At 35.8% G+C, this 24,799-nt stretch overlaps 1 protein-coding gene across 1 annotated transcript in view; it reads right to left on the bottom strand.

Annotated features, from left to right (window-relative positions):
* The window catches only part of Exoc4 (exocyst complex component 4), a 662,437-nt gene that overhangs the window by 610,778 nt on the left and 26,860 nt on the right, over positions 1-24,799 (bottom strand). The window contains exon 3 of the mRNA XM_090333323.1: positions 19,751-19,945. Within this exon, the coding sequence (XP_090189449.1) occupies positions 19,751-19,945 (195 nt within the window). The remainder of the gene's footprint in view (positions 1-19,750; positions 19,946-24,799) is intronic.

Genomic DNA, 24,799 nt, shown 5'->3' with positions numbered 1-24,799 from the left:
AATAGCTAGGTACAGTAGCTCAAGCCTGTAATCCTAGTAGCTTGGAAGGGAGAGATCAAGGGACAGGGGTTCAAAGTCAGCCAGAGCATAAATGTTGGCAAGACTCTGTCTCAGTCAATGGCTGGATATGGTGGCATGAGCCTGTCATTCCAAGCTGTAGAAGAAACACAATGGTTATGTGATGTACACCTGACATGTCATGATAAGGGGAAACAAAAATTGTAGAGTTGCAATCCAGATCATCTTCCCACCTTTAAATATGTGCGTCTGGGGAAATTCAAGATCTAGATCTTAACATTTGGATTTCCCCAATTTTATGACAATAGAGTACTTTTTGAATAACACTTCGATAAATCTGCAAGTATTGATGAAATGCTATTGGATTAAAGCAGAAAGCAACAAAAGGCTTCAGACAGGTCACTTGCTATAAGAAATTACCAGGGGTGAAGAGCAAAAGGAGTGATAGAGGCAGTGACATTGGTTGGAATATGCTGTAAATGTACAGAAATGTAACAATGAAATCCCTTTGCATAACTAATGTAAGGTAATAGAAGTTATCAAAAGTTGGTTCATAAGTATGACAATCAACAACTGTCACAAGCCTTAAGTATTAAAATTAGGAGCCATAGCAGATTAAAGATCAAAGAGACTACATACAGAGCACAGTGAATTGGTCAGTGCCATTTATGGAATCCATTCACAAAACAAATACCACACATTCAACTCCCCAAATGATCTTCAATATGAACCACCGGTGGTTCCTATATGCCACACTATGTCACACTATATGCCACGCTATGTCTTCAAGGGAGATTACTACACAACTATATGAATCAATTAACTGCATTTGAGATTTTTCTCACATCTATGTACTAAAATAAACACTGCAGAAAATAGAGAATTTTTTCACAGAATACTTATTTACCATTATCATCTAACATAATTAATGTTCTGAACACAGTTAGACACTGCACAGACAGATAACAACAATCTGGCTTAGAGCTGAAAACAAATATTTCCTCTAGGATTAGGAAGATAAGCAAACATTCTCAAAATGTTTTAATATATAATACTGGAAAAAAAAGCAGATTTGCTATTTAGAAGCTTATCCGTATAAGAAAGCATAAATTCTGACAAAAAAAAAGTCTTTGTAACAAAAAACAATCAAATGTACATTTAAAATGTACATTTAAATGTAGCTCAGTGGCAAAGCGCTCGCCTAGCAAGTACAACGTCCTGAGTTGGATCCCCAGTACCAAAAAAAAAAAAAAGATTAAAAAAAATGTATATGATAGAGACTTTTACAATGCTTGTCTCAAGTTGAAATATAAATTTACAACAATGGAAAATCTTATAATTAGGAACAACCACACCCATAAGTTCTTTCCCAAATTTCATTTCTCAACTTTTTTTGATAGCAAAGAACAGGAAATGACAATTTCATACTTAAATGCTTCTCTTCAACCAGTTGAACTGAAGCTTTATGATAAAAGGTCTAATTTGGGGCTGTCATGAATCAATGGAATATTTTGGAGAAACAAAGTTGGGCATTCTCAGCAACTGTTTGAAAAAATATTATTTAATAAGACAAAAACTACTGTCACTTTTTACTTTTCCTGGGGGGGAAGGTGAGATCACAAGGATAAATGACATTACCAACTGTTACTAAAATGCATGTATGTGTATTAAGTAAACAATAAACCAGTCTGTCAACCAAACCATTAGCTAGATAATGAAAAGCATATACTGACAACAATAATCTAGAAGAAAATAAGTGTAGAATCAAGAAGAAAGCCATAATTGAGTCAGAAAAATGTTTCATTCAAGACTGTGGTAATTGTACAGTTCTAAAACGTTTTAACACTTACCTTATTAAAACAGGTCAATAAGTCCTCCATAAAAAGAACATTTTTAACCTATAGACACATGAAGAAATGCTTGACATCTCTGGCCATAAAAGAAAAACAAATCAAAACAACTCTGAGATTCCAACTCATTCCAATTAGAATGGCCACTATCAATAAATATATTAACGGGCTGGAGTTTTGCCTAGTGGTAGAGTGCTTGCCTAGCATGTACAAAGACCCGGGTTCGATTCCTCCGCACCACGTACATAGGAAAAAAAAAAACTGGGGGGAGGGAAATGGGGACAAAAGTATGAGAAGGGGTATCAATGTGTGAGAAGCAATGCACCTACTTACTACCTGGCAAACTTAACTATAACCCCTCTATATATTACCCTGATAATAAAAAACAATTTTTTTTTAAAAAAAGAGCATTTTTAAGATAACATAACCATTCTGAAAAGGTATCAAGGTTCTAGTTTATAGATGTTTTTGGTTTGGGGTAGGGTTTGTTTTTGTTTTTGTTTTTGTTACTGTAGGGGTAAATTCGGGGTGCAAGCACTGTCTGGGTTTTTTTGCTTCAGTCTAGCACTCAATCACTTTGAGCCACAGTTCCACTAGTACTTTTTAGGTAGTTGTTTGGAGATAAAGGTCTCATGGCCTTTACTGCCTGGGCTGGCTTCAAACCGTGATTCTCAGATCTCAGTCTCCTGAGTAGGTAGGGTTAAAGTCTGAGCACCAGTGCCCAGTCTATGAATGAAACTGTAAAAATGAAATTTTACTGCTCTAGAGAACTGATACTTCTTTCCTTTCTCGGTATATATAATAAATAAGTTAAACTAGCAACCTTTCTGAATAGTCTTAATGAAACTCTAAAACAACCTTCATCTATGATCAACTTAGTGTTCAGATCTGCTTGCTACTTCTCTGCCCGTGAATGTTGTATGACAATCACCAGTGACTTCAGGTCCGTATCTTCTAGATTACCCTCTACACAATGTGCCTTCTTCCAAGCACAGGAAGCCCCAGGTATGCACAAGAAGCCTCTACCTTCTCTGTGAAACAGTGAATCAGACCACATCTAAGCAGAGAAGAGCTAAGAAAGATAATAAACACTGCATGTCTTCATGTATTAATTTCAACTATACAAAAAAAAATTTGTAGGTTGAAAATGACCAAATATTGGCTACCTTGCATAGCTTAACCTGTGAAAATGTCAGAATCAAAATGAAGTCACTTATAGAAAACTTCAACTGAAAATGAGTAGGCAGAAAAAAAGGAGACAGTCTCAGACTTTCCTGCTTGGTATTAACTATTAGAGATCGAAAAACACAACCTTGCTCCAAAGTCACAGCAGTTATGCAAAGAATACTTCTAAAAGGACACTTTCCCAGCAGGTACCCTATTTTATATCTGGACTGGCAACACTCTTGCTACTTATCTTTGTAATTAACAATTACTGTTTCAAAACAATGCATAACCTTACTCATTTTACTTTCAAAAATTCATCTTCCACTACCTCTTGGAAGTGCCTACGATTTTGTCATATCACATATACTACCCTGGACTGTAATCCTCTGTTTCTTTCTACATAAATTCCTTTCTTTAGAGATTCACTCTCTAAAGTTGACACTCAATAGTTTAGGGATAAGTCAAAAGCTTTCATAAATCTGGGACATCACAACACTCATGCAAAACACTATGGATTATAGAGAACTCTGAATATTTAACTGCATCATATAAATTGAGAACAACTTTACTAAGAAAATATAATACCATATTATCTGTAAATGACATAAAAGTACAAGCAAGTGAACCAATGTTCACAAAAATCCCAGTAGTTGGACATGAACTCAGTAGTACTTTAATTTTTGCTTACAGCGTGACTGGGGGAAGGGGTTACCAGAGGCTAGAATAATGTTTATGCAAAAAATATTTTGTTGTCCTTTGGTTGTTCTAATATTGTTACAGTATCTTACCCTGCAATCTGGTATATTGTACATAAGTTTATTTGATATAGGAAAGAAAGGGGGAAAACAAGATGAGAAGAGGGGTAGGGGAAGGGAAATGGGGACAAAAACATGAGAAGGGGTATCAATGTGTGCGAAGTAATGCTCCTTCTATCTGACGAATATAACTGTAACTCCTCTATTAATTACAATAAAAAATATGGAAAAAATCTTAGGGTGTGAAGGGAGAGAAGGACATGTAAAGAAGAATAAAGAGAATACATTCAAAGCTCTGGACTATAGCCAAAGGTTTATTAGATTCCTAGGGGATCTATAGGAAAAACAATCTCTGATCCTAGCTTTACTGAAGACAACTAAGGAGATGGTTTTTTTGTTTGTTTTTTGTCTCAGCCTTGCTAGAGTCTGAAGGCCTGGAGGCTACTGACAATCTGATACTTAAGCTGGGCTCCCCAAGAAAAAAAAATAGCTAGATCACAGAGCAAGGCCAAGTGCCTGGAGCAAGATCACCTTTTTCCCAACTCTACAGCCTGTATGCTAATCAACACTGATCAAATGGACAATCAAAACTGCCCATTCTTAAATCAGTCTGATAATATAATATTGATCAGACCCATTCAGGTGCCCCATCTCCTTCAGGAAACCCAATACCTATAATGCAGACTCAGCCAGGGCTCCTCACCATTAGAAGCAGGAAGCTGTCTACTTCCAGTCTCCCTTCATTAAGGGTAGGGTTATTGCATGCTTTTATTTAATAAACTTTCATCAGCCCAAATGAAGGGTTGTTATTAGTTGAGCTAACAGCCAAATGATAATGCTCCAGAGAGATCTCAGTGCTTGTTGATGCATTAACAAAGAGAGAAGGGCTGAGGTCAAGCATGTGTCAATGTAAATGAGAAGATATTAGGTACTAAGGGTTTAAAGCCATACACTGCCCAGGAGATAATGGAATTTACAGGATAAAGCAAATGAGATGAAGTTATTGATAAATGGATGAAGGGAAGTCTGTAAAATAAAATGCTGTCAAAGAAAAGAGCCTTTTACTAGTGAATTACTTTTTAAAGCATCTTCAAATCTATTTTACACAATAACATTCAAGAGACCAAATAGTTCCAACTTCATCAAAGATCTCATCCCATTACAGATATTAAAAAAGACTTGTTCTAAAAGCGTACCATTTTATTGTGCTATTCTTAAGCTCTGTTTGTTCCACCACTTCTTTTCAGATATGGCATGCTACCACAAGTAATTTCAATATTTTATTAAAACAAAAGTCACCATTTGTTTCTTACTAAAGTAGGGGCATCCCGGTCATCTAAGATATTCCATTAGCCTAAAATATACAAAATTATAGTCAGAGATGAACTTGTACTGTATAAGATCTCTAAAAGTGGTCAAGGGTTGGGCTCTCTCAGCAGAGGATTACAATAGCACAAAACCTAGATACATAAGGCCATATAGGAATATAGGATAAGGCTAAATGAAAGAACCTCCAGGATATGGAAACAAGAGCTTTACAATGTATGCATGTTGCTCTTAATGTACTGTTATTTCTCATCTCTTTTGTTGTCCCTTGGTTATTCTCATATTGTTACAGTATCTTACCTTGTTATCTGGCATACTGTATATGTTTGTTTATTTGAAATAGGAAAGGGAAGGGGGGAAAACAAAATGAGGGGAGGGGTAAAGGAAGGGTGGTGAGGACAAAGCATGAGAAGGGGTACCAATGTGTGTGAAGGGGTACCGATGTCTGGTGATCGTAACTGTAGCCCCTCTATTAATTACAATTTAAAAAATATATGAAAGAAAAAAAGAGATTTGGATTCCACCTCAATTTTGCAAAGTTAAAAGAAAAAAGCCAATGCTTACAATTAAATTTTTTTAAACTTAATTTTTGTTCCAAATTCCTAGAATACATGCTTAACTAAGAATACATAAAAGACACAAATTTACAGAGGAAAAGAAAACATGTATATCTTCATTCATCAGATCTAATAATTTATAATATTTTAACCTCACTCAATTATCTTTCCAATAATTTTGGCAATAATAATAATGAAATATTTTAAATACACCTTTTCACTTGGCAATACATTGGCAACATTTGTCCATTCCCAAAATACATGGTTTTGTGTTCAAAGAGCCTACACTCTCTGCATTTCAACTTATTACTGTTTTTACCTTTATAATTCTTATTGCAGTATTCTAAACACAGAATAATCAAAACACTATTTCTTCCTTTAACAAAAAATCCTACAAATAGAATTCAAAGCCTGAAGTTATGCACATATTTAGAGGTTCTAAGGTATAACAGCAAATTGAGATTCTCATTTATCTGAACTCTTAAAATAGATCTGTTCCCAATTATTTTCATGAGGGAATTAAACTATCTATAATGTCTTATGGCAAAGATATATATTATAAACTGCTTTCAGAAATTCTGGGGGGAAAAAATGCTTCCTTTTTCCAAGCCACATGGTCCCTTCAATTTGCAGGTCTTGTCAGTACTCTATTAAGATTAAAACCTAGATTTCTCCTCCAAAATTCAAGAGGCTATCAGAAAAGACATTTTTATTCAACAAGCATCTCAAAGTCATTTACTCCATCATCTTATTTATCAAGAAAAAGTTTTAAAACAACTGTCTTCTTAAGAGTTGGCAAAGGAGGTCTATGAGAATCACTTCAAATTCATACTTAAATCAGGACAATTTCACCCACATTCAGCAAGTGCCCCAAAGTCATTACAAATGTTCAGCACTTATATAGCTCTTTACTAATATGAACTCTTAAAAACCCATAATAGAACATGAGTGGAAGAAGACTATTCATTTTAAGAGCAAGGTAAGTAATTAGGATTGGAATGAACCTTCAAGGAAACAGAGTCTTTAGCAAGCTCCTCCTGTCCTACTAAGTACACAAAAGCTACGATTGGGCATTCTTAGACCACCATCAAGTGAAGACAGAAGGCTCCTATCAATACCAGGTTATTACTGCTACAATTGGCACATCGATTCCCATCTAGCCAAAGACAGATCAATTAAAAACCTGATCATATATGATCAACCCATATGTGAAGTTGAAGTCAGAAATACCATAAAAGACAGCAAAAACTAGGGTACTATTTTTTTTTGCCAGTCCTGGGGCTTGAACTCAGGGCCTTAGCACTGTCCTTGTGCTTTCTCAAGGCTAGAGCTCTAACACTTGAGCCACAGCACCACTTCTGGCTTTTCCTATGTCTGTGGTACTGAGGAATCGAACCTGAGTCTTCATGCATGATAGGCAAGCAACTTACCTACCACTAGGACAAACTCCTGGACACAATTTTTTTATTTTTTATTGTCAGGGTAATGTATAGTGGGGTTACAGTTATATTCCTCAGGTAATGAGTACATTACTACTTACACCTTGATACCCCTTCTCATGCTTTTGTCCCCATTTTCCTCCCCACCTCCTCCCAATCTTGTTTCTTCCCTACCCTTTCCTATTTCAAATAAACAGACATATAAATATATATATATATATATACAATATACCAGGTAACAAAGTCAGATACAGTAACAATATGAGATTAAACATAAGGGCAAAAAAAGAGAAGAGAAATAACTGTACATTAACAACAACAATCACACAAGATAAAGCACTTGTTTCCATATCCTAGAGTTCCTTTCATTTAGCCTCATCCTATATGACCTTATGAACCTAGGTTTTACACTATTGTAATCCTCTGCTAGGAGAGTCCTAGATGTTTACTAATTATTACAAATGAGGGAAACCATTGAGCCTATGATCCTTTGGGTCTGGCTTACTTCACTTAAGATTTTTTCCAAGTCTTTCCATTTCCTTCCAAATGTCATTCTTTCTGATGGCAGCATAGAATTCCATTGTGTATCAGGACCACATCTTCCTGATCCAATCATCTACTGAGGGGCATCGGGGTTGATTCCATGTTTGCTATGGTAAATAGTGCTGCAATGAACATCACTGTGCTAGTGGCTTCAGTATGTCCTTGTTTCTGGACGGTTGGGTAAATTTCAAGGAGTAGAATTGCTGAGTCATAGGGGAACTCCATGTTTAGTCTCGGCCTGGGCACTGTCCTGAGCTCTTCAGCTCAAGGCTACCATGTTAACCCTGGAGCCAAGCCCCACTTCCCATTTTCTAAAGATTAATTGGAGATAAGAGTATCTCAGCTTTGTATTGCCCGGGCTGGCTTTCAACCTTGAGCCTCAGATTTCAGCTTCCTGAGTAGCTAGGATTACAGGCGTGAGCCATCACCATACTGCTTTCCAGAGTGGTTGAAGAAGTTTACATTCCCACCAACAATGTGGTAGCAATCCCTCCTGGCTAGCATCTGTTGCTATTAGATTTCTTGATAATGGACATTCTAACTGGAGTGAGGTGGAATCTCCTGGCCCCTATTTTTTTATTTTACAAAATAATGTGTTTCACTGGGAGCAGGGGCTCACGCCTGTAATCCTAGTTACTCAGAAGGCTGAGATCTGAGGATCGTGGTTCAAAGCCAGCCAGGGCACTAAAGAGCATGAGACTCTTATCTCCAACTAACCATTAGAAGTAGTACTGTGGCTCAAGGAGAAGGGTGGTAGCCTTGAACTGACGAGTTCAAGGACAGTGCCCAGGCCCAGAGTCCAAGCCCCAGACCTACAAAAAAACAAATAATAATAATGTATTTCAGTATGATGTTTTCATACATGTATAAAATTCTATTCAATCCCCATTAGACTCCCTTTTTATGTTACATAGTTTCGTTTGTTTTCAGATTTCACATGTGACAGAAAGTCTGCTATTTGTCTTTCAGAGTCTGGATTATTTTGCTTCACATGAGGATCTCTAGTTCCATCCATGCTCTTGTAAACAACCATTCTTTAATGGTACATAAGACACCATTGTATGTTAACACACAGACACATCAATACACCTACACATACATATACAAACATATATATATATATATGTGTGTGTGTGTATGTATAACATTTTCTTTATCTATCCATCTACTGATAAGCACCCTAGGCTGATTTGAGAACTAGTCTATGATGAATTTGTTGCAATAAACCTGGAAGAAACACTGCCTATACTCTATGCTGGCTTTGATTCCTTTGGGTATTTCCCTAGGAATTATATAGCTGAATTGCATTTTTAATTTTGTGAAGCACCTCTGTACTGATTTCCATAGGGGCCAGAGTGACTTATTTTTCCATTAAAAGTATGCAAGGGTTCCATTTTCCTGACTTGAGTATTATTCTTGATCAAGATCCTAAGCAATGCATATACATATATACATTAGTAACAGAGGCCCAAGACTGGAAATGCTGCTCAATATGAACAAGCCCAAGACTCCTTCTTCCATTTTCTTTTTCCTGGCACTAGATAAATGGTGATGACAATGGTGCCTACACTATTTTTAATTTGTTTACTGCTTTATATTTTTCCATAAAAAAGCTCACTTACAGTCTCATAATCATTCAATAATATATGTATATCTTCTTTATAAATAAGGACACTGTAAACAGTAAAGAACGTAATTACTTAAGATCACACTGGTGAGTTGTTGAATCAAAGCTAAAACTTCTTACATTTAAAACCATTTTGCGTAAGGACCTCCAGGATATAGAAACAAAAGCCATAGAATGAGTGATTGTTGTCCTTAATGTACTATGTTACCTCTCATCTCTTTTGCTGTCCCTTGCTTATCTCATATTGTTAGAATATTTTACCTTGTTATCTGATATATTATATATATATGCTTAATTGGTTATTTGAAATTGTATAGGGAAGGGGCAAATCAAGATGAGCGTGCGGGGAGTGCAGGGGGAGGTAAATGGCGACCATGACATGAGAAAGGGTATCAATGTTTGTGAAGTAATGCACTTTCTATTTGGTAAATATAATATAACCCTTCTATTAATTACAATAAAAATATATAGAAAATTTAAAAAAAAAACATTTTGCTTCCACTTTCCCACAAAGCAAACAACCATCATTTGTCAATTCATAAATGTGGGTCCTAATTTATGAAGATTCTGCAGTAAGGAAGAGGAGGACAAACAGTAAAGAAACAAGAATCTTATCATCAAGACAACAGCTGTAAGAGTTCCAAATCATCTAACCTTCAGAATCATTTAGCTGAATTATGAAACAAAGCTTATTTTGACCAAGGATTCGGCTAGAGATCTGAATTAAAACCAAATACTAACCATTCTGTACAGTACAGAATTGCAATGAAGCATCTTCAAAGCCAAGTGCTCAATGGCTCACACCTGTAATCTCAGCTATTCAGGATGCTGAGATCTGGGGATCACAGTTCAAAGCCAGACTGGGCAGAAAAGTCTCTTATCTCCAATCAACTACTCAAAAATGCCAAAAGTGGCCCTGTGGCTCAAGTGGAAGAGTACTATCCTTAAACACAAAAGAGACTCAGAGACAGTACCCAAGCTCTGAGTTCAAGCCCCATGACCAGGAAAAAAAAAATCTTCAAGCAATACTTCTACCCAAATGTGAATATCATCATGGGTGTCAAACACAAATAATTGGTATCTATCTACTCAGAGCTAGTATAAAATAAGACAATGACAAGCTAAACTCTACATCAACAGTTTCAAATTTCTCTGCATATTGGCATCACCTGGAGACTGTCAAAATTTATTGAAGTCAGTGTTCCACCTTCCAAGATTTTGATTTAGTCAGTCTGGGATGTAGTCTAAGCTTTAGAGTCCCTGAAAGGCCCCTAACATGCAGTTTGGAAATCACTGCCCTACAGCCAAGCAAGCTAAATGAAAATTGCTAAACTTTATCAGGTTAATGCAATAAAACAGAAGTTCTATTGGCTTTAAATTATGAGGCAAATGAATAGCAAATAAAACAGCAAAATAAAAGAGTAGAAAAACCAAATGAAATACATAGGTACCTATCAAACAGTCTTCTCTTCAAAAACCTCCATCTTCGAAAACAAGCACAAATAAAAAAAGGCTATGAATACCATGAAAAAATAGTTTCTACAGAGCTCTGCACTCTTAATCTGTAAGATAAAATAAAACTGACAAAACCCTGCTCAGTTAATTTAGACTACACACCCAAGGTTTAATAACTTTTCTTTTTTTAACTCATTTTGACCAAATGATCAGATTTAAGGGTGAGGGAATAAGGAAATTCAAAACCACACTCTACCCCCAGTACTCCCAATCTGCTTTCTAATTGCATATTTCCACATTATACTTACCATGAGTAAAAGTTTATTTGTTCATTGTCATATATATCATATCACTATCATATATACGTTTTTTAAAGGTTAAGCCTATCTTCATAGAAAATATCTACCAATAACAGAAGTAATCACCAACAGCAAATAGCATGCTAAATGCCAAATCATTTAACCAATTAACAAAATATGTACCATTCCTTCTTCACCGGGTACATCAAAGATTCATAACTAGAATATATAAAGAATTTATAACTAATAACCAAAAAGCAAATAACCCATTTAAAAACAGGTAAAATGACTAACAAATGCACATTTTTCAAAAGGGGTAATTCAGATTTATAGATTAACTCAAATCATATTACTTCTCTAGTATGTGCGAGGCCCTAGGTTTTATCCCCTACATCACAAAAGAAAATAAATAAAAGAGGAGGGGGCATTCAATATCAAATTTATGAAAAATGTTCAACATTAAATATTAGGGAAATATGCCAAACCACAATGAGTTATCACCCACCTAGTTATAATACCTATTATTAAAAAAACACTGGTGAGGATGTAAAAAGGATATTCTTATACATATTAGATAGGAGTAAATGTTAACATGCCTACTGTGGAGAATAGTTTTCTCAGAAGCCTAGAAATAAACCCAATATGATGATGTGCACCTTTAGTTCAGGAGACTACTCAGGAGACTAAAGGAGGAAGACCTCTTAAATCCAGGGTCCCAAGACAAAAAGCTTTGAGCAACATACTGAGACTGTCTATCTATAGATAGATGATAGATAGATAGATAGATAGATAGATCAATCTTAAGCCAATGAGGTTCGGCATATTAGAGAAAGAACTTCCTTGTTCATACTTAAGTGTTTTACTATTCACAATAGCTGAGATACAGAATCCACTTAGATGCTTATCAGTGGATCAATGGGTAAGGAGATGTAGTATAAGTACACAACAGAATATTACTCCACCATAAAAGCATTGATAGCCTATCGTTTGCAGCAAAATGAATGGAACTAGAGAATATTATTTTAAATGAAGCAAGTCATAGGCAAATATCATATCTTTTTTTTCATATGTGGATACACAAAGTCAATCTGAAAACAAAAGGCATTATTAGAGACTGGGAAGTTTGACAGGAGAAGGATATTAACATACAGCTAATATTAACATACAGTTATAATAAGTTCTACAGGTTAACAGCACAAAGAATAAGAGTTTACAATAACATATATTTTATTAATATAATACATATATTCATTAATAACTTTAAGACAGGAACTCAAAAGTGCCAAACACATAGTAGTAAGTTAGAAATATTATTTACTCTGAATTGATGAGTATGCATTATACACCTTCATTGTTATATTGAAACATAGTTCATAAATTTAAGTATGCTAATCAAATATGTGGAAAAATGTTCAAGAAAACAGAAATGCTAATAAATCTTATTTTATCATTATACATTTTATGTAATATATTTATATATAATTATCACACTATGTCATAAACCTGTACAATTAAAATAATTTTTTAGAAGTGTTAAGCTAGTCTTGCATTCAGGTAATGTCTAGGCTCGACTAATTTAAAAAGAAAGTAAAAAATGCTTAACCTAGTCTTACTTCAAGTCTTTTATTTGCCCAAAATAAGTCTATCTCCAGAGCAGTTTTAAAAACAATGAAGCAGTTTCCATATCCTTTCTAACAGTGCAAATTAAAAAAAAAATTCCCAAAGCATAAAATTTCAAAGCACTTACCATGATTATTACAAATACTCTTTTTTTTTTTTTTTTTTTTTTTTTTGCCAGTCCTAGAGCTTGAACTCAGGGCCTGGGCACTGTCCTTGGGCTTTCTCAAGGCTAGCGTTCTACCAATTGAGCCACAGCATCACTTCTGGCCTTTTCTGAGGAATCAAACTCAGAGCTAAATGCATGCCAGGCAAGCACTCTAATGCTAGGCCACACTCCCAGCTCCTACACTTTTATGTATAGTTTTAATATCTCATTTAATGCTTTCAATTACCTTTGGAGCTATATAATTACATTATTCTTCACTCCAAATGTCAGCAAATATAAACTATAAGCTATGAGTGAATTCATCTAGTAAGAGTCAAAGCTGGGGTTCCAGTATAAAGTTACCCAAACTCAAACTCAGATGATTGTCGACATTCACAACCCTCAACATGAACTGAACACTACAAATGCATTTGTTTTTATTGCTGAATTCTATTTGACTAAATAGCTGCTACACTCTCTTTATCCTAGATATGCCCCATTTTGAAAGTGTAAGTCAAATAATTCTAACACACCATTCTCTCAGAAAAGCACTCTGAGATGCACTGGAAAGAAGGCAGCTAAATAAATATGTTATTATTACAATTATCATAATCATCCTTCTCTGACTATACTGATATGGATTCTCTTTAAGACCTATATATAAAGACAAAATGATTAAAAGACACTCAAAATCTCTGTAATCTCAAGAAGGCTTAGCTATAAAAAAAATCATTTTAGTGTACAAGTCTTATGACTGTCAGCTAAAGTGCTTCAAAACTACTCACACCAGCTTGGTTTCTCCTGATTGAATGCAATTATGAACTGACTTCTATGGGCTGATAAATCAGAACTTGTGTAAGTGGTTTTCAAAGCTCTCTGTGCAATTTAGTATGATGCAGACTTCTACATATGAATTTTCCCTGAGAAAAAGTTTATAAAAATATTAACTATCATGAAATACCTTCCTGGTTAGCTCATGCCACTGGGAAGAAGTGGCTATTCTTATATTAATAATTATTCTCAGAATTAATCAGTCATTGTACATTAGAACCAGCAGCTGGAGTGTTTTGAGTGATAATGAAACCTGTAACAAGGCATCTTCAGCCGTCTTTTCAAGACAATAAGGGAATTAAAATTTCAATTTAAATGCAGAGGTTTGAAACACGCTTCACTGGCAAAATTACTTCAATTAATGTGAGTGGAATACAAAGGATAGACTGCAGAAATGTGATGCAGCAACCAGAAATTATGTCATTAATGTGCTTGCATCAACCCAGCACAATAACTGCAAAGGTCTAATTTAAACCATACATATCACAAAGCTACAGGCTACAATATTAATCAAGTCTCTGATTTCAATGCGACGGATACAGGCTTCTTGTTGGATCACTTTTAGCCTTTCATAAGCCATCAGCAGCTGTTTACCTTGCAGAAAAAAACAAAAGGCCAGGCCTATTTGCAGACAGTCCCTGTCATGACAATTTAATTATCTTATGCAATGCTAAGGTTATCATATCAAAATAAGAAATAAATATTCCCAACTAGAAGACAATAGCTACTAGACCAGCCTGCTGGTGAAACAGGATAGAAAGAAAGGGTAACCATTGATTTATATAGTCTGGGTTTATTAACCTATACTGAGTAGGGATCAAATTACTACATATCTGAATCTGCACCTGCCTTAAAATGAAAATGCAAAATTTTCTGACAAACATATCCAAAGGAATTGTTGGAGGAAAGGGGTTTGAAAGACTAGAATGCTTTGTCTTTACTTTCTAAAATACACTTTAGAAAAGATTTACCTTTGAGTTCTACAAATTCCTTAAGTAGATTTTATATTTAATATCACATAACCACAGGGAAAGAAAATATGATTTTTATATATCAATTTCAGTGAAAGAGTAATTGTAGACCCTACCTACTCTCCACTCTTACATACAAAAGAAAAGAGAATACTTCCAACCTTTCAGGAACACTTTAAATCCTACCTCTATAAAACCTCTGTTGTTGGGATAGACAAATCATTGCTTGTTTAGAACTTCAACTGCCCAGATCATGCAAAAAATCTAATCAACTGTAAAATGGAAAGATATTTTAAAAAAACTCTCTCTCTCTTTCTCCCCCTCTCTCCATCCCTCTCTCTCTCCATCCCTCTCTCTCTCTCTGCCTGTCTCTCTCTCTGCCTGTCTCTCTCTCTCCCTCCCTCTCTCTCCCTCTCTCTCTGACATTTGTGAGAATTAAATGAGTCACCAAATTCACCTACTTAAAACGGCATCAGCACATAGTAAATGTTCTTCATTTAAATATTACCCATAAAAAGGTAAGAAAACTCATGAGAGAACTTTGGCATTTAAAAAGAAGAGGATGGCATAAAGAATTTCAGTGAAAGCTGTTGATCAGTAGGGGGTTGGTAGAGCAGAGAAAAAGAAAGCAATAGAGAAGGTTGTTCTGATTAAAATTTAATAAACGCACACCTAAATGCCATGGTGAACCCCTTGGTACAGTTAATACACACTAAAGAAAAAAAAAGACCAGAGAGTAAAACAGGCTACGTTAGAAGACAGTATCATGGAGGGGTTGGGGCAAACAGAAAAATTTAGATGAGATGATTAGGGGCAGAAAAGGGTAGAGGGTAAAGGAGAGGGGTAGGACAAAGACCATCAGTTTGTCTAGGACACATTGGAAGCATAAGCAGGTAGGGATGTCACAAAGAAATTCCTCCGTTGTACAGTTAACATTAGCTAAAATGAAAAATGTGTGAAGGGGTGACACTGATCAAGATGCATTGTATTCATAAGCTGCTTTGTTATATGGTACTTCCTTTGTACAACTATTTAAATATAATAAACAATTTTATAAATTATGGAAAGAAAAAAGTACAAAGCAGTGCTCCTAGGAAATAAATATCTTTTGCTGCACATATTAGTAATAAAGGTTCACATAGTTATCCATTTAGGTAATGATGTATGAATTCTATGTAATCTACACAAAGGCAGATAAAGGCAGGAAAAAATATACTTAAGACACAACCCCTACACTGAATGACCTATCACAGAAACAGAAGCAATTATATTGCAATGAGAAAAGGTAGTTTATGAAAATACAGGAGAAACCATCTAGATATATAAGATAAATATTAGGTATCAGCTCAAGGAAAAATATAGTCAATTAAAAGAGGAAAAACCTAATACAATGTTATAAGCCAACAATAACTAGAAACTGTAATTAATAATGAACTATTATTTTTAAAGCCTGCAAAAAGTGATACCCATATTAATGCCAATTAAATATACACACTACCTCTAAGTAACATATTCCTAAAAATTATTGAAGAACATAAATGAGGGCTTCAGTATGTGAGAGGCATGTCTTGTCCACTTACATGAAGATAATATTGCTAGCATAGTAATTCTCTTAAATGTAATGAAAATCCTATCATACGTTTTGTAGAATTTTACAAACTAAAACTAAAATTACTGTGGAAAAGTACAATGCCAAGAAGAACATCTTTACCTCCTATCAAGACATAAACTTATAGTAATTAAAGTATTATGGTTTTGTTATAGGTATAGATGAATCCAACTGAACAAAATTAAAAAATCTGGAAATAGATTCATGCATATGTAAAAACTTGGAATGTGACAAATGGCATTATAAATCAATGGAAAAAGATTTAAGTAAACAGTCTAAGCCAACTGGCTACAAAATTGAAAAATAAATTTTTTTTCCCACCACGTGCCAGTGACTCATACCTCTAATCCCAGCTATTCTAGAGACCGAGATCCAGAAAAGGGAGGTTGAAGGTAACCCACTGCAGAAAAATCCATGAGACTTTGTCTTCAAAATAACAAACAAAAAGCAGGACTAGAGGCAGGGCTCACGTGGTAGATTGCTGGTTGAGTAAGCTAAGCAAGTAAAAGGCCATGTGTTCAAATAGTTTTCTTTTTCTCTTTCTCTTTGCCTTGTCTTTTTTCTCCTTTCTTATTAGTATATTAATTGTGTAAAGAGAACAGTTAAATTATATCTCTAGTTCATATCATTTTTTTGATGGACTTCAATAGGTTATAGAAGAAAACAGTAAATTCTCTTTAAGACACTGGGATTCAATTTTTTTCTCAAAGCAAAACAATATAAAAGAGATTTCATTGAATTATAATAAAAATATTCATAAAAAAGACACTATAAACAAAGTAAACACATAAACCATCAACTGTAAGAAGATACAAGAAATCTGTTGGCAAATAAATATATGCGATGGAGGTATCCCTCCTCCCTAGTCTTCCTCCCCTGCACAATTTCACCTAAAACTGATAAGCCCAGTTTCCAACTGCCTCAAGCCTAGATTTGTAATTTTTAACTAACAAACATATTTTTTCCAGTCCTAAGGCTTAAGCTCAGGGTCTGGGCACTGTTCTTGAGCTCTCTCAAGGCTCTCACTCTACCACCTGAGCCACAGCACCACTTGCTGCTTCTTCTGTTCATATGGTACCAAGGCATCAAATCCAGGGCTTCAAGCATACTGGGCAAGCCCTCTACCACTAGGCCACACTAAAATTTTTTAAAGGACTCTTTCCTGGGCTGGGAGTTTGGCCTGGCGGTAGAGGGCTTGCCTAGCATGCATGAAGACCCGGTTTAATTCCTCTGTACTACATACATAGAAAAAAGCCAAAAATGGTGCTGAGGTTCAAATGGTAGAATTCTAGCCTTGAGAAAGTCCAAGGATAGTGCTCAAGCCCTGAGCTCAAGCCCAGGACTAGCACTCTTTCCATCTGAAAAATAAATCTGCAATTGAAATCTAGATTGTTTAATTAGGGGAAAAAAAGAAACTATTTTCTTTTACAAAGCTGGAAAGACATAGAACACAGCCTACACTATACTACTTCTCCAATACGTTGGTGCTTTCCCTATACCTGGAAAACACCAGCCTACAGGAGAATGATGAACACACAGAGAATGTATTTACATGGCACTTACACTCCTGTCCATTTATGCATCAGAAAGTTTCTTCCTACAAAGTTCTGAAAACTTGGTTCCCAATCTGTGGTACTTTTGGGAAGTAGTAGCTGGGGAACCTTTAGGAAGTGAAGCCCAATAGAAGAGTTAGGCTTTTGAAGGTACAGCATGATCTCAGCTCCTTCCTGTCTTTATTTCCTGCCCACCAGGAGGTGAGCTGCCACTTCTATCCCATACTCTCATTGCCTCACCAAAAACCAAAGGCAAAGGGCCCAGGGAACCATGAACTTCTGAGATGATGAACCAAAATAAAACCTTTCATCCTTACAAGTTGAAATCCCTTAGGCATGTTACAAGGATGGAAAGCTAACTAACACAAATAAAGTCCAAGTTGTCTAAATACTGAATCAATTTAACAAAGTCCTGAAAAACTAGTTAAGTAAATAAATTAGCTCTTAACTAATAAAACCATAATATACAAAACTAGAATCCTAAAATTAATATAATTAAGCAGAAATGCATGTAAACAACCTATTGGTAGTTACAAGCAAGCACAATGCAAAATATCATTCTCCAAATAAAGGTATAAATGCTAGTTAAATATGCATAATCATATCTATTCTGATTTCTGGATATCAATAATTCAACACAAATATCCAGAAAACAACACTAAAACTAAAAAGTAAACTAATTTCTGTCAAGTCAACCTAAAATCATTCTTTTGCCATTCCTAAAATGGACCATATATATGCCTCTTTCCATATGTTTCTGGAAATTGACCACTAACTGCAGAAAAAGAAAAAAAAGGGTATTAACACAGGACACTATAGTGTTTGTTACCCTGTGGTTACCAAATTCCTTAAAAATATCTTATGAAGGTACTTGGCAAATTTCTTCTTGGAAATCTCGATTAATTACAACTTTGGCATTTAACCTGTACTTCCACCAATTCCCCTCGGTGATTTTATCAGTGCTAGAGCCAATATAATTTGGTAAAACAAAGATAAAGGGCTAGGATCCACTTAGAGAAGAAAACAGTTCAAACACTTTATCTAACGCTGGGGACTTCTGTATTTCTCAATCTACTTGGAATGAGATGAAAGTGAGCTCATATAAGTGCAAAATATGCAGCAGGATAGCATGGGCTATCTTTAGGAACCAAAATGTGTATTTCTATTTTTTACTGAACGCAACCTTCTACAAACTTTCACTAAGTCAAAAAGTAGAATCAATGGACTTAAGAGTCTAAAAGTTAGGTTGTAACATGCTCTTGCTCAACCATAGTACTTTCTATGATTCTTTTGGTTTCAATCCCTGTTCTTTCTTTTTTTCTTTTTTTTTTTTTTGTGGGTCATGGGGTTTGAACTCAGGCCTGGGTGCTGTCCCTGACCTCTTCAGCTCAAGGCTACTTCCCTACCCCTGAGCCACAGCCCCACTTCCTGTTTTCTAGTGATTAACTGGAGTTTAGACTCTCAGGTTCTTTAGTGCCTGGGATGTCTTTGAACCACGATCTTCGGATGTCAGCCTCCTGAGTAGCTAGGATTACAGGCGTGAGCCACTGCACCACGTTCCCTTTTCTTTCTCATCAACTGAAGTGAACAAAACATAAAATGTAAGAATTCCTTCAAATAAACAATATGAAATACCTACTTTAAAAATCTTCAGATTATTCAAATCATGTAGATTTCATTCTTTAAAGTATTGTTATCTTGTTCAAAAAATAACTTCTCATTACCAGTCCACCATAACTGAAGTATGGGGGTTTTTTCCATTATATTTCTTGCCACTTGTTCCAATGGCAGACAAGACATAAGTAATAACCAACTACCATTTCAAATACTGTAATTAGGAAGAAGTATCTTCTACAAGAACTTGGGAGTCCCCAGAGGACAGTTTATTGTGCTATCTGCATTAAACGATGAAGAGGGAACAATACAACAACAACAAAAAAAAAAAAAGTGTTTTTACATGTTAGCCGAAGTGGCCTGCCACTTACCAGCATATCAGTAGCACTGAGATAGTGCTTGCTGGCCATGGACTGTTCCAACTTTTGCGGCACTTGCTTGATGTTCTCAATTTCATCCAGCAGGTTTAAGACATACTTATGTTCAATTCCTTCAATCCACAGTTTCCGAAGTTCATCTCGTTTGCAGTGTAATAGCATCTTGCATGAAAGCAGATTTTCTTTCACCTACAATAAAGTAGATTCAATTTGGGGTCAGTCTGCAATCTTATAGCCTAAACCCGTAATTTGCTTAGCATTCTTCACTGGCCCTACTATACACTAACGGTTCCTAATTCCCACTCCTATTTACTTCCCCCTAGTTAGTCTGCTTACAAAATTCTAATTTTAGTTCTGGCACTGACACACTTGAGTGCATCCCTACCGCCCTGTGCCTGTATTTTCTCTCCCATGAAATGAAGAAACTGTTCCCAAAATACCTTTGAGTAGACCTACAAATAATTTCTAACTATATAAAGCATTCCACATAAATGTGTAATAAATGTAAAGCTCAAAATAAATATAAAGCTTCACATAAAAGTTAATACATCTAAGAGGGAAGCGTGGCTCTGAAAATACAATGCTATTATTTTTTCCCCAATCCTCCTTGCAGATGTCCTATTCAATTGATAAGCCACATGCTTCTAGTTCTAGAACTCTAGGAAAAGTTAGTAAGCAAGGATCACAGCATTTTTCTCAACTGAGTAGAACAAAAATAACTCAGCTACCAAAAAGGGCAACATTCAGAGTTATCAAAATAAAAGGACTTTTTTCTGTGCACTTTGAACAACAAAGAAGACAATCTGGGCAGACAAACCTGCAAGACTGTTATCTCCACTTAACTAACAAAAAGCCAGAAGTGGAAGTGTGACTCAATGCTGGCAGAGTGCCAGCACTGAGTAGAGAAAGCTAAGCAAGCTAAGGCCCTAACTTCAAGCTACACTACTGGTAGTGAGGGGAGGAAGGGACTATTTGGAGGGAAAAACTAGTAAAAGTTTCGGGCTGGGAGTTTGGCCCAGTGGTAGAGTGCTTGCCTAGCACACATGAAGACCCGGATTTGATTCCTCAGTACCACATGCACAGAAAAAAGCCGGAAGTGGTGCTGAGGCTCAAGTAGTAGAGCTCTAGCCTTGAGAAAGCCCAAGCCCAAGGACAGTGCTCAGGCCCTGAGGTCAAGCCCAGGGCTGGCAAAAAAAAAAAAAAAAAAAGCTGGCTCCAGTGTAGCTCACACCTGTAATCCTAGCTATATGGGTGGCTGAGATCTGAGGAACGAAGTTCAAAGCCAGCTCAGGCACTAAAGTTAGTAAGACTCTTCTCTCCAATTAACCACTACAAAACCAGAAATGGCACTGTGGCTTAAGGGGTAGGGAGGTAGTCTTGAGCTGAAGAGCTCAGGGACTGCACCCAGACCCAGAGTTCATGTCCCAGGACAAAAAAAAAAAAAAAAAAAAGATAGTTTGTCTGAATTGTTGGAGTAGGGTACTATGAGATAAGGAAATCCAAGGTTTATCATCATTTGTGGTTTATTGGTCTTTAAACCAATTTATCAAAGCCATTCTTAGATCTCAGTGGAGTTAATGATTTCTAGGTCAAGAATTCAGCAACTCCATTTAGTGCATTTTAAATCTTAGTTCGAATCTGTTTGGATCTACTTTCTAGTATTGTACTTCTATCATCTCAGTTCTATCATTCTCAGCATTTTCCTCTCTGTATGGTTACTATAAAAACAGATAAAACTAAATTTTATGTCATACAACACTCAAGTAGGCTCTTGATCAAGAAAGCAAGGGATAAACTCACAAAGTGTCAGTAAAACTTGGCATATTCCTGTATGATTGGCAAAAGACCATGACTGAATTTCACACTAACATAAAGAAGTAAGCTCTCTTATTTTTGCTCACTACAGAAAAGCGAAGTAAAAGTAAGGTAATTTTTTTTTTTAATGGAGGAGACATTGGCATAAGGCTATGGAGGAAATGAGCACATCAAGATTATTCCCTAAACTGAGATAACAAAGTTGCAGACATGAGAAGCTACAACCATTTTTATTACTAAATTGCCCTGGGGATTTATATTTTTTTATTAAAAGCCATAGTTATGAAATGTTATTCTAAAACTTGGGAGATAGGGTCAACAATAGAAAAGAAACAAAGAATTGCAAAAATACTATGCTGAGTAAAAGAAGCTAGATACTCATAGCATTAGAACCCAAATATCAGTCATTGTTTGAGCAGCATATGAAAGACAGCATTAATGGTAAAAAGGAGGAGGACAGGTATAAAAGTGCATCCCTAGTTTCAGCACTAAGGAGGCTGAAACAGGAGGGTCCCAAATGAGAGGCTGACATGTGGTATGTAGCAAAACTCTATGTAACCAAAAAAAAAAAAAAAATGGAGGAAAGAATTTTAGGTTATGATGGTATTCAAGGATATATACATTCTCTGAAATTACTGAACTGCACTATCAAAATATGTGCATAGTATTATATATAATTCATACCTCAATAAAGATAGGAATAAAACCATTCTGGAAAATAGTATAGAGGCGCCTAAAAACATTAAAATAGTATTATCATACAACGGAGTAATCTCATTACTGAGTATACAGACAGTGACCAGCTTAACTTCCCACTAGTGATGAAGCTTCATACATTCAATAGAAACAATACTCCAAATCATGCCATATCAATCATTTCAAGGGCTAACAATGATGTTTGATAGTCTCTGAAGATGCTGCAGAGCAACAGTGAGCAATGGCTTGTATTGCCACCTAATCACAAAGGTAAACACCAGTCTGTCTACTATACGACATTGCTAAGCTAGGATGTTTGATAGGATGTATGAAATGAGTATGATTTCTGGTGTTTTCAATTTATGATGGGAATATCAGGATGTAACCCCATCATACAATGAAGAATATCTGAATATTCAAAGAAAAAATAATCAGTATGTCAAAGAGACAGCTGCATTCCCATGTTCACTGCAGTCTTGTTCCCCATAACCTAAATGGAGAATTAATCTAAAGTAGCCATCACCAGAAGAAAATAAAATGTCAGCGAATACAAAATGCTAGTTACTAAGGGATAGAACTAGAAAATGTTGGTCAAAGAATACAAAATTAGGTTAAATAAGAGAAATAACTTTAATAAATCCATTGGACAGCATATAGGCTAAAATGAGTAAGACTATATGGTAGCCTGGCATCAGTGGCTGAGAACTGAGAATTGCAGTTCAAAACCAGCCTGAGCAGAAACGTCCATGAGACAGTTATCTCCAGTTAAACAGCAAAAAAGCCAAAGGTGGAACTGTGGCTCAAATGGTAGAATGCAAGCCTTGAACACAAAATGCTCAGGGACTGTACAAGCCCCAGGCTCATGACAGAAAAGAAATGCATACTTAAATATTACTAAAAAATATTTAAGTGTTTTACTACAAAGAACTGGAAAATACATAATGAAATAAGTACATTAATACGACTTACCTACTATGTAAGCATTCTACAATATATAAATATTTCTAATGGCCATGTTTTGTGCTATATATCTATATATTTGTGTTATCAGAATTTCAATAAATTAATAATGATTTCTTAATAGGAGGGGAAGGACTCTGCCCACTGATGAGTAACATCCAAATGAAAGATACATTTACTTTTATAAATGTAATGACAGTCTTTCCATTCTATTTAATTTAGAAGGATAATTAAGATCATAAAATTAACATGGCTACACCATTCTTAAAAAAAAAAAAAAAAATCTTCATTGAAGTCAAGCTCATGTTAAGAAACAAGTATCAGGGACCGGGAATTTGGCCTAGTGGTTAAAGTGCTTGCCTAGCATGCATGAAGACCCAGGTTCGATTCCTCGGTACCACATACATAGAAAAAAGCCAGAAGTGGTGCTGAGGCTCAAGTGGTAGAGCTCTAGCCTTGAGAAAGTCCAAAGACAGTGCTTAGGCCCTGAGCTCAAGCCCAGGACTGGCAAAAAAAAAAAAAAAAAAGAAACAAGTATCAGTCAGATGCTAGTGGCTCACACCTGTAATCCTAAACTATTCATGAGGCTGAGATCTGAGGATCACAGTTCAAAGCCAGCCCAGGCACAAAAGTCCGCAAGACTCTTCTCTCCAATTAACCACCAGAAAACCAAAAGTGGCTCAAGTGATAGAGCACTAGCCTTGAGCTGAAGAGCTCAAGGACAGCACCAGGCCCAGAGTTCAAGCCCCATGACCAACCAAACAAAACAAGAGAGAGAAAGTATCCTTTACTTCTTCTGAATTGCAGTTACCTGGTTCAACAATACTAGGAATATCCATTTCAATATACATGAACTGCAAGTCACCCTAATTACAGAATTTTAGAAAAGAAAAAAATCACAGAAAGCAGGTCCCAAGAAGCCATAGTAAAAAAGGAGAATGATACACAAGACAGAGGGTTTTGTAACTAACTGTAGCTTATAAGTAGTTTTGCCTTATCTTTCTCCAAAGAGGAGCAGAGACACACTTCAAAGTGCTGGTGGATACAGGCCCAGAGGAAATACTGAAAGGCCATAAACCTTAAGTCATAACATCGGAAAAGTACTGCATCTAGACGAAGGAGAAATAAACAGGTGTGAAGTGCATCTTTTTTAAGTCTGCATATTATCTATAATAAAACACAAATGAACAGTTTATTGTACTAGGAAAGATCTTGAAAAGTTCCCTAGGAGCAAGGGATATTCATTGACTATTAATGTTAGTATATTTTCTAATTTTAAAGGAACAAAACATTAGTATATCTTTTGCTTTTTCCTTTTTTGGGGGGTGGGGGAAGGGTAATGAAAGAAAAATCTACATAAGTGCTGTCACATTTACTTGCCTGCCACATGTCCAACTGAATGTTTCCCAATGAGTTTTATAGGAAGTACCTAGAAACATGTCCTACTGTTCTTCTGTTTAAAAGCCTTTGGAAATTATAGACCATCTTTAAATTACTCTCACATTTTTATTTCCCATGCTTCCACCCCTGTTTTTGATTTGGTTTGGTTTGGTTTTAGCTACCATTCTAAGG

This window comes from Megascapheus bottae, chromosome 5 (genome assembly GCF_031878675.1).
Source record: "Megascapheus bottae isolate mThoBot1 chromosome 5, mThoBot2.hap1, whole genome shotgun sequence".
Lineage (NCBI taxonomy): Eukaryota > Metazoa > Chordata > Mammalia > Rodentia > Geomyidae > Megascapheus > Megascapheus bottae.
This window is presented reverse-complemented; position numbering and strand designations above follow the sequence as displayed.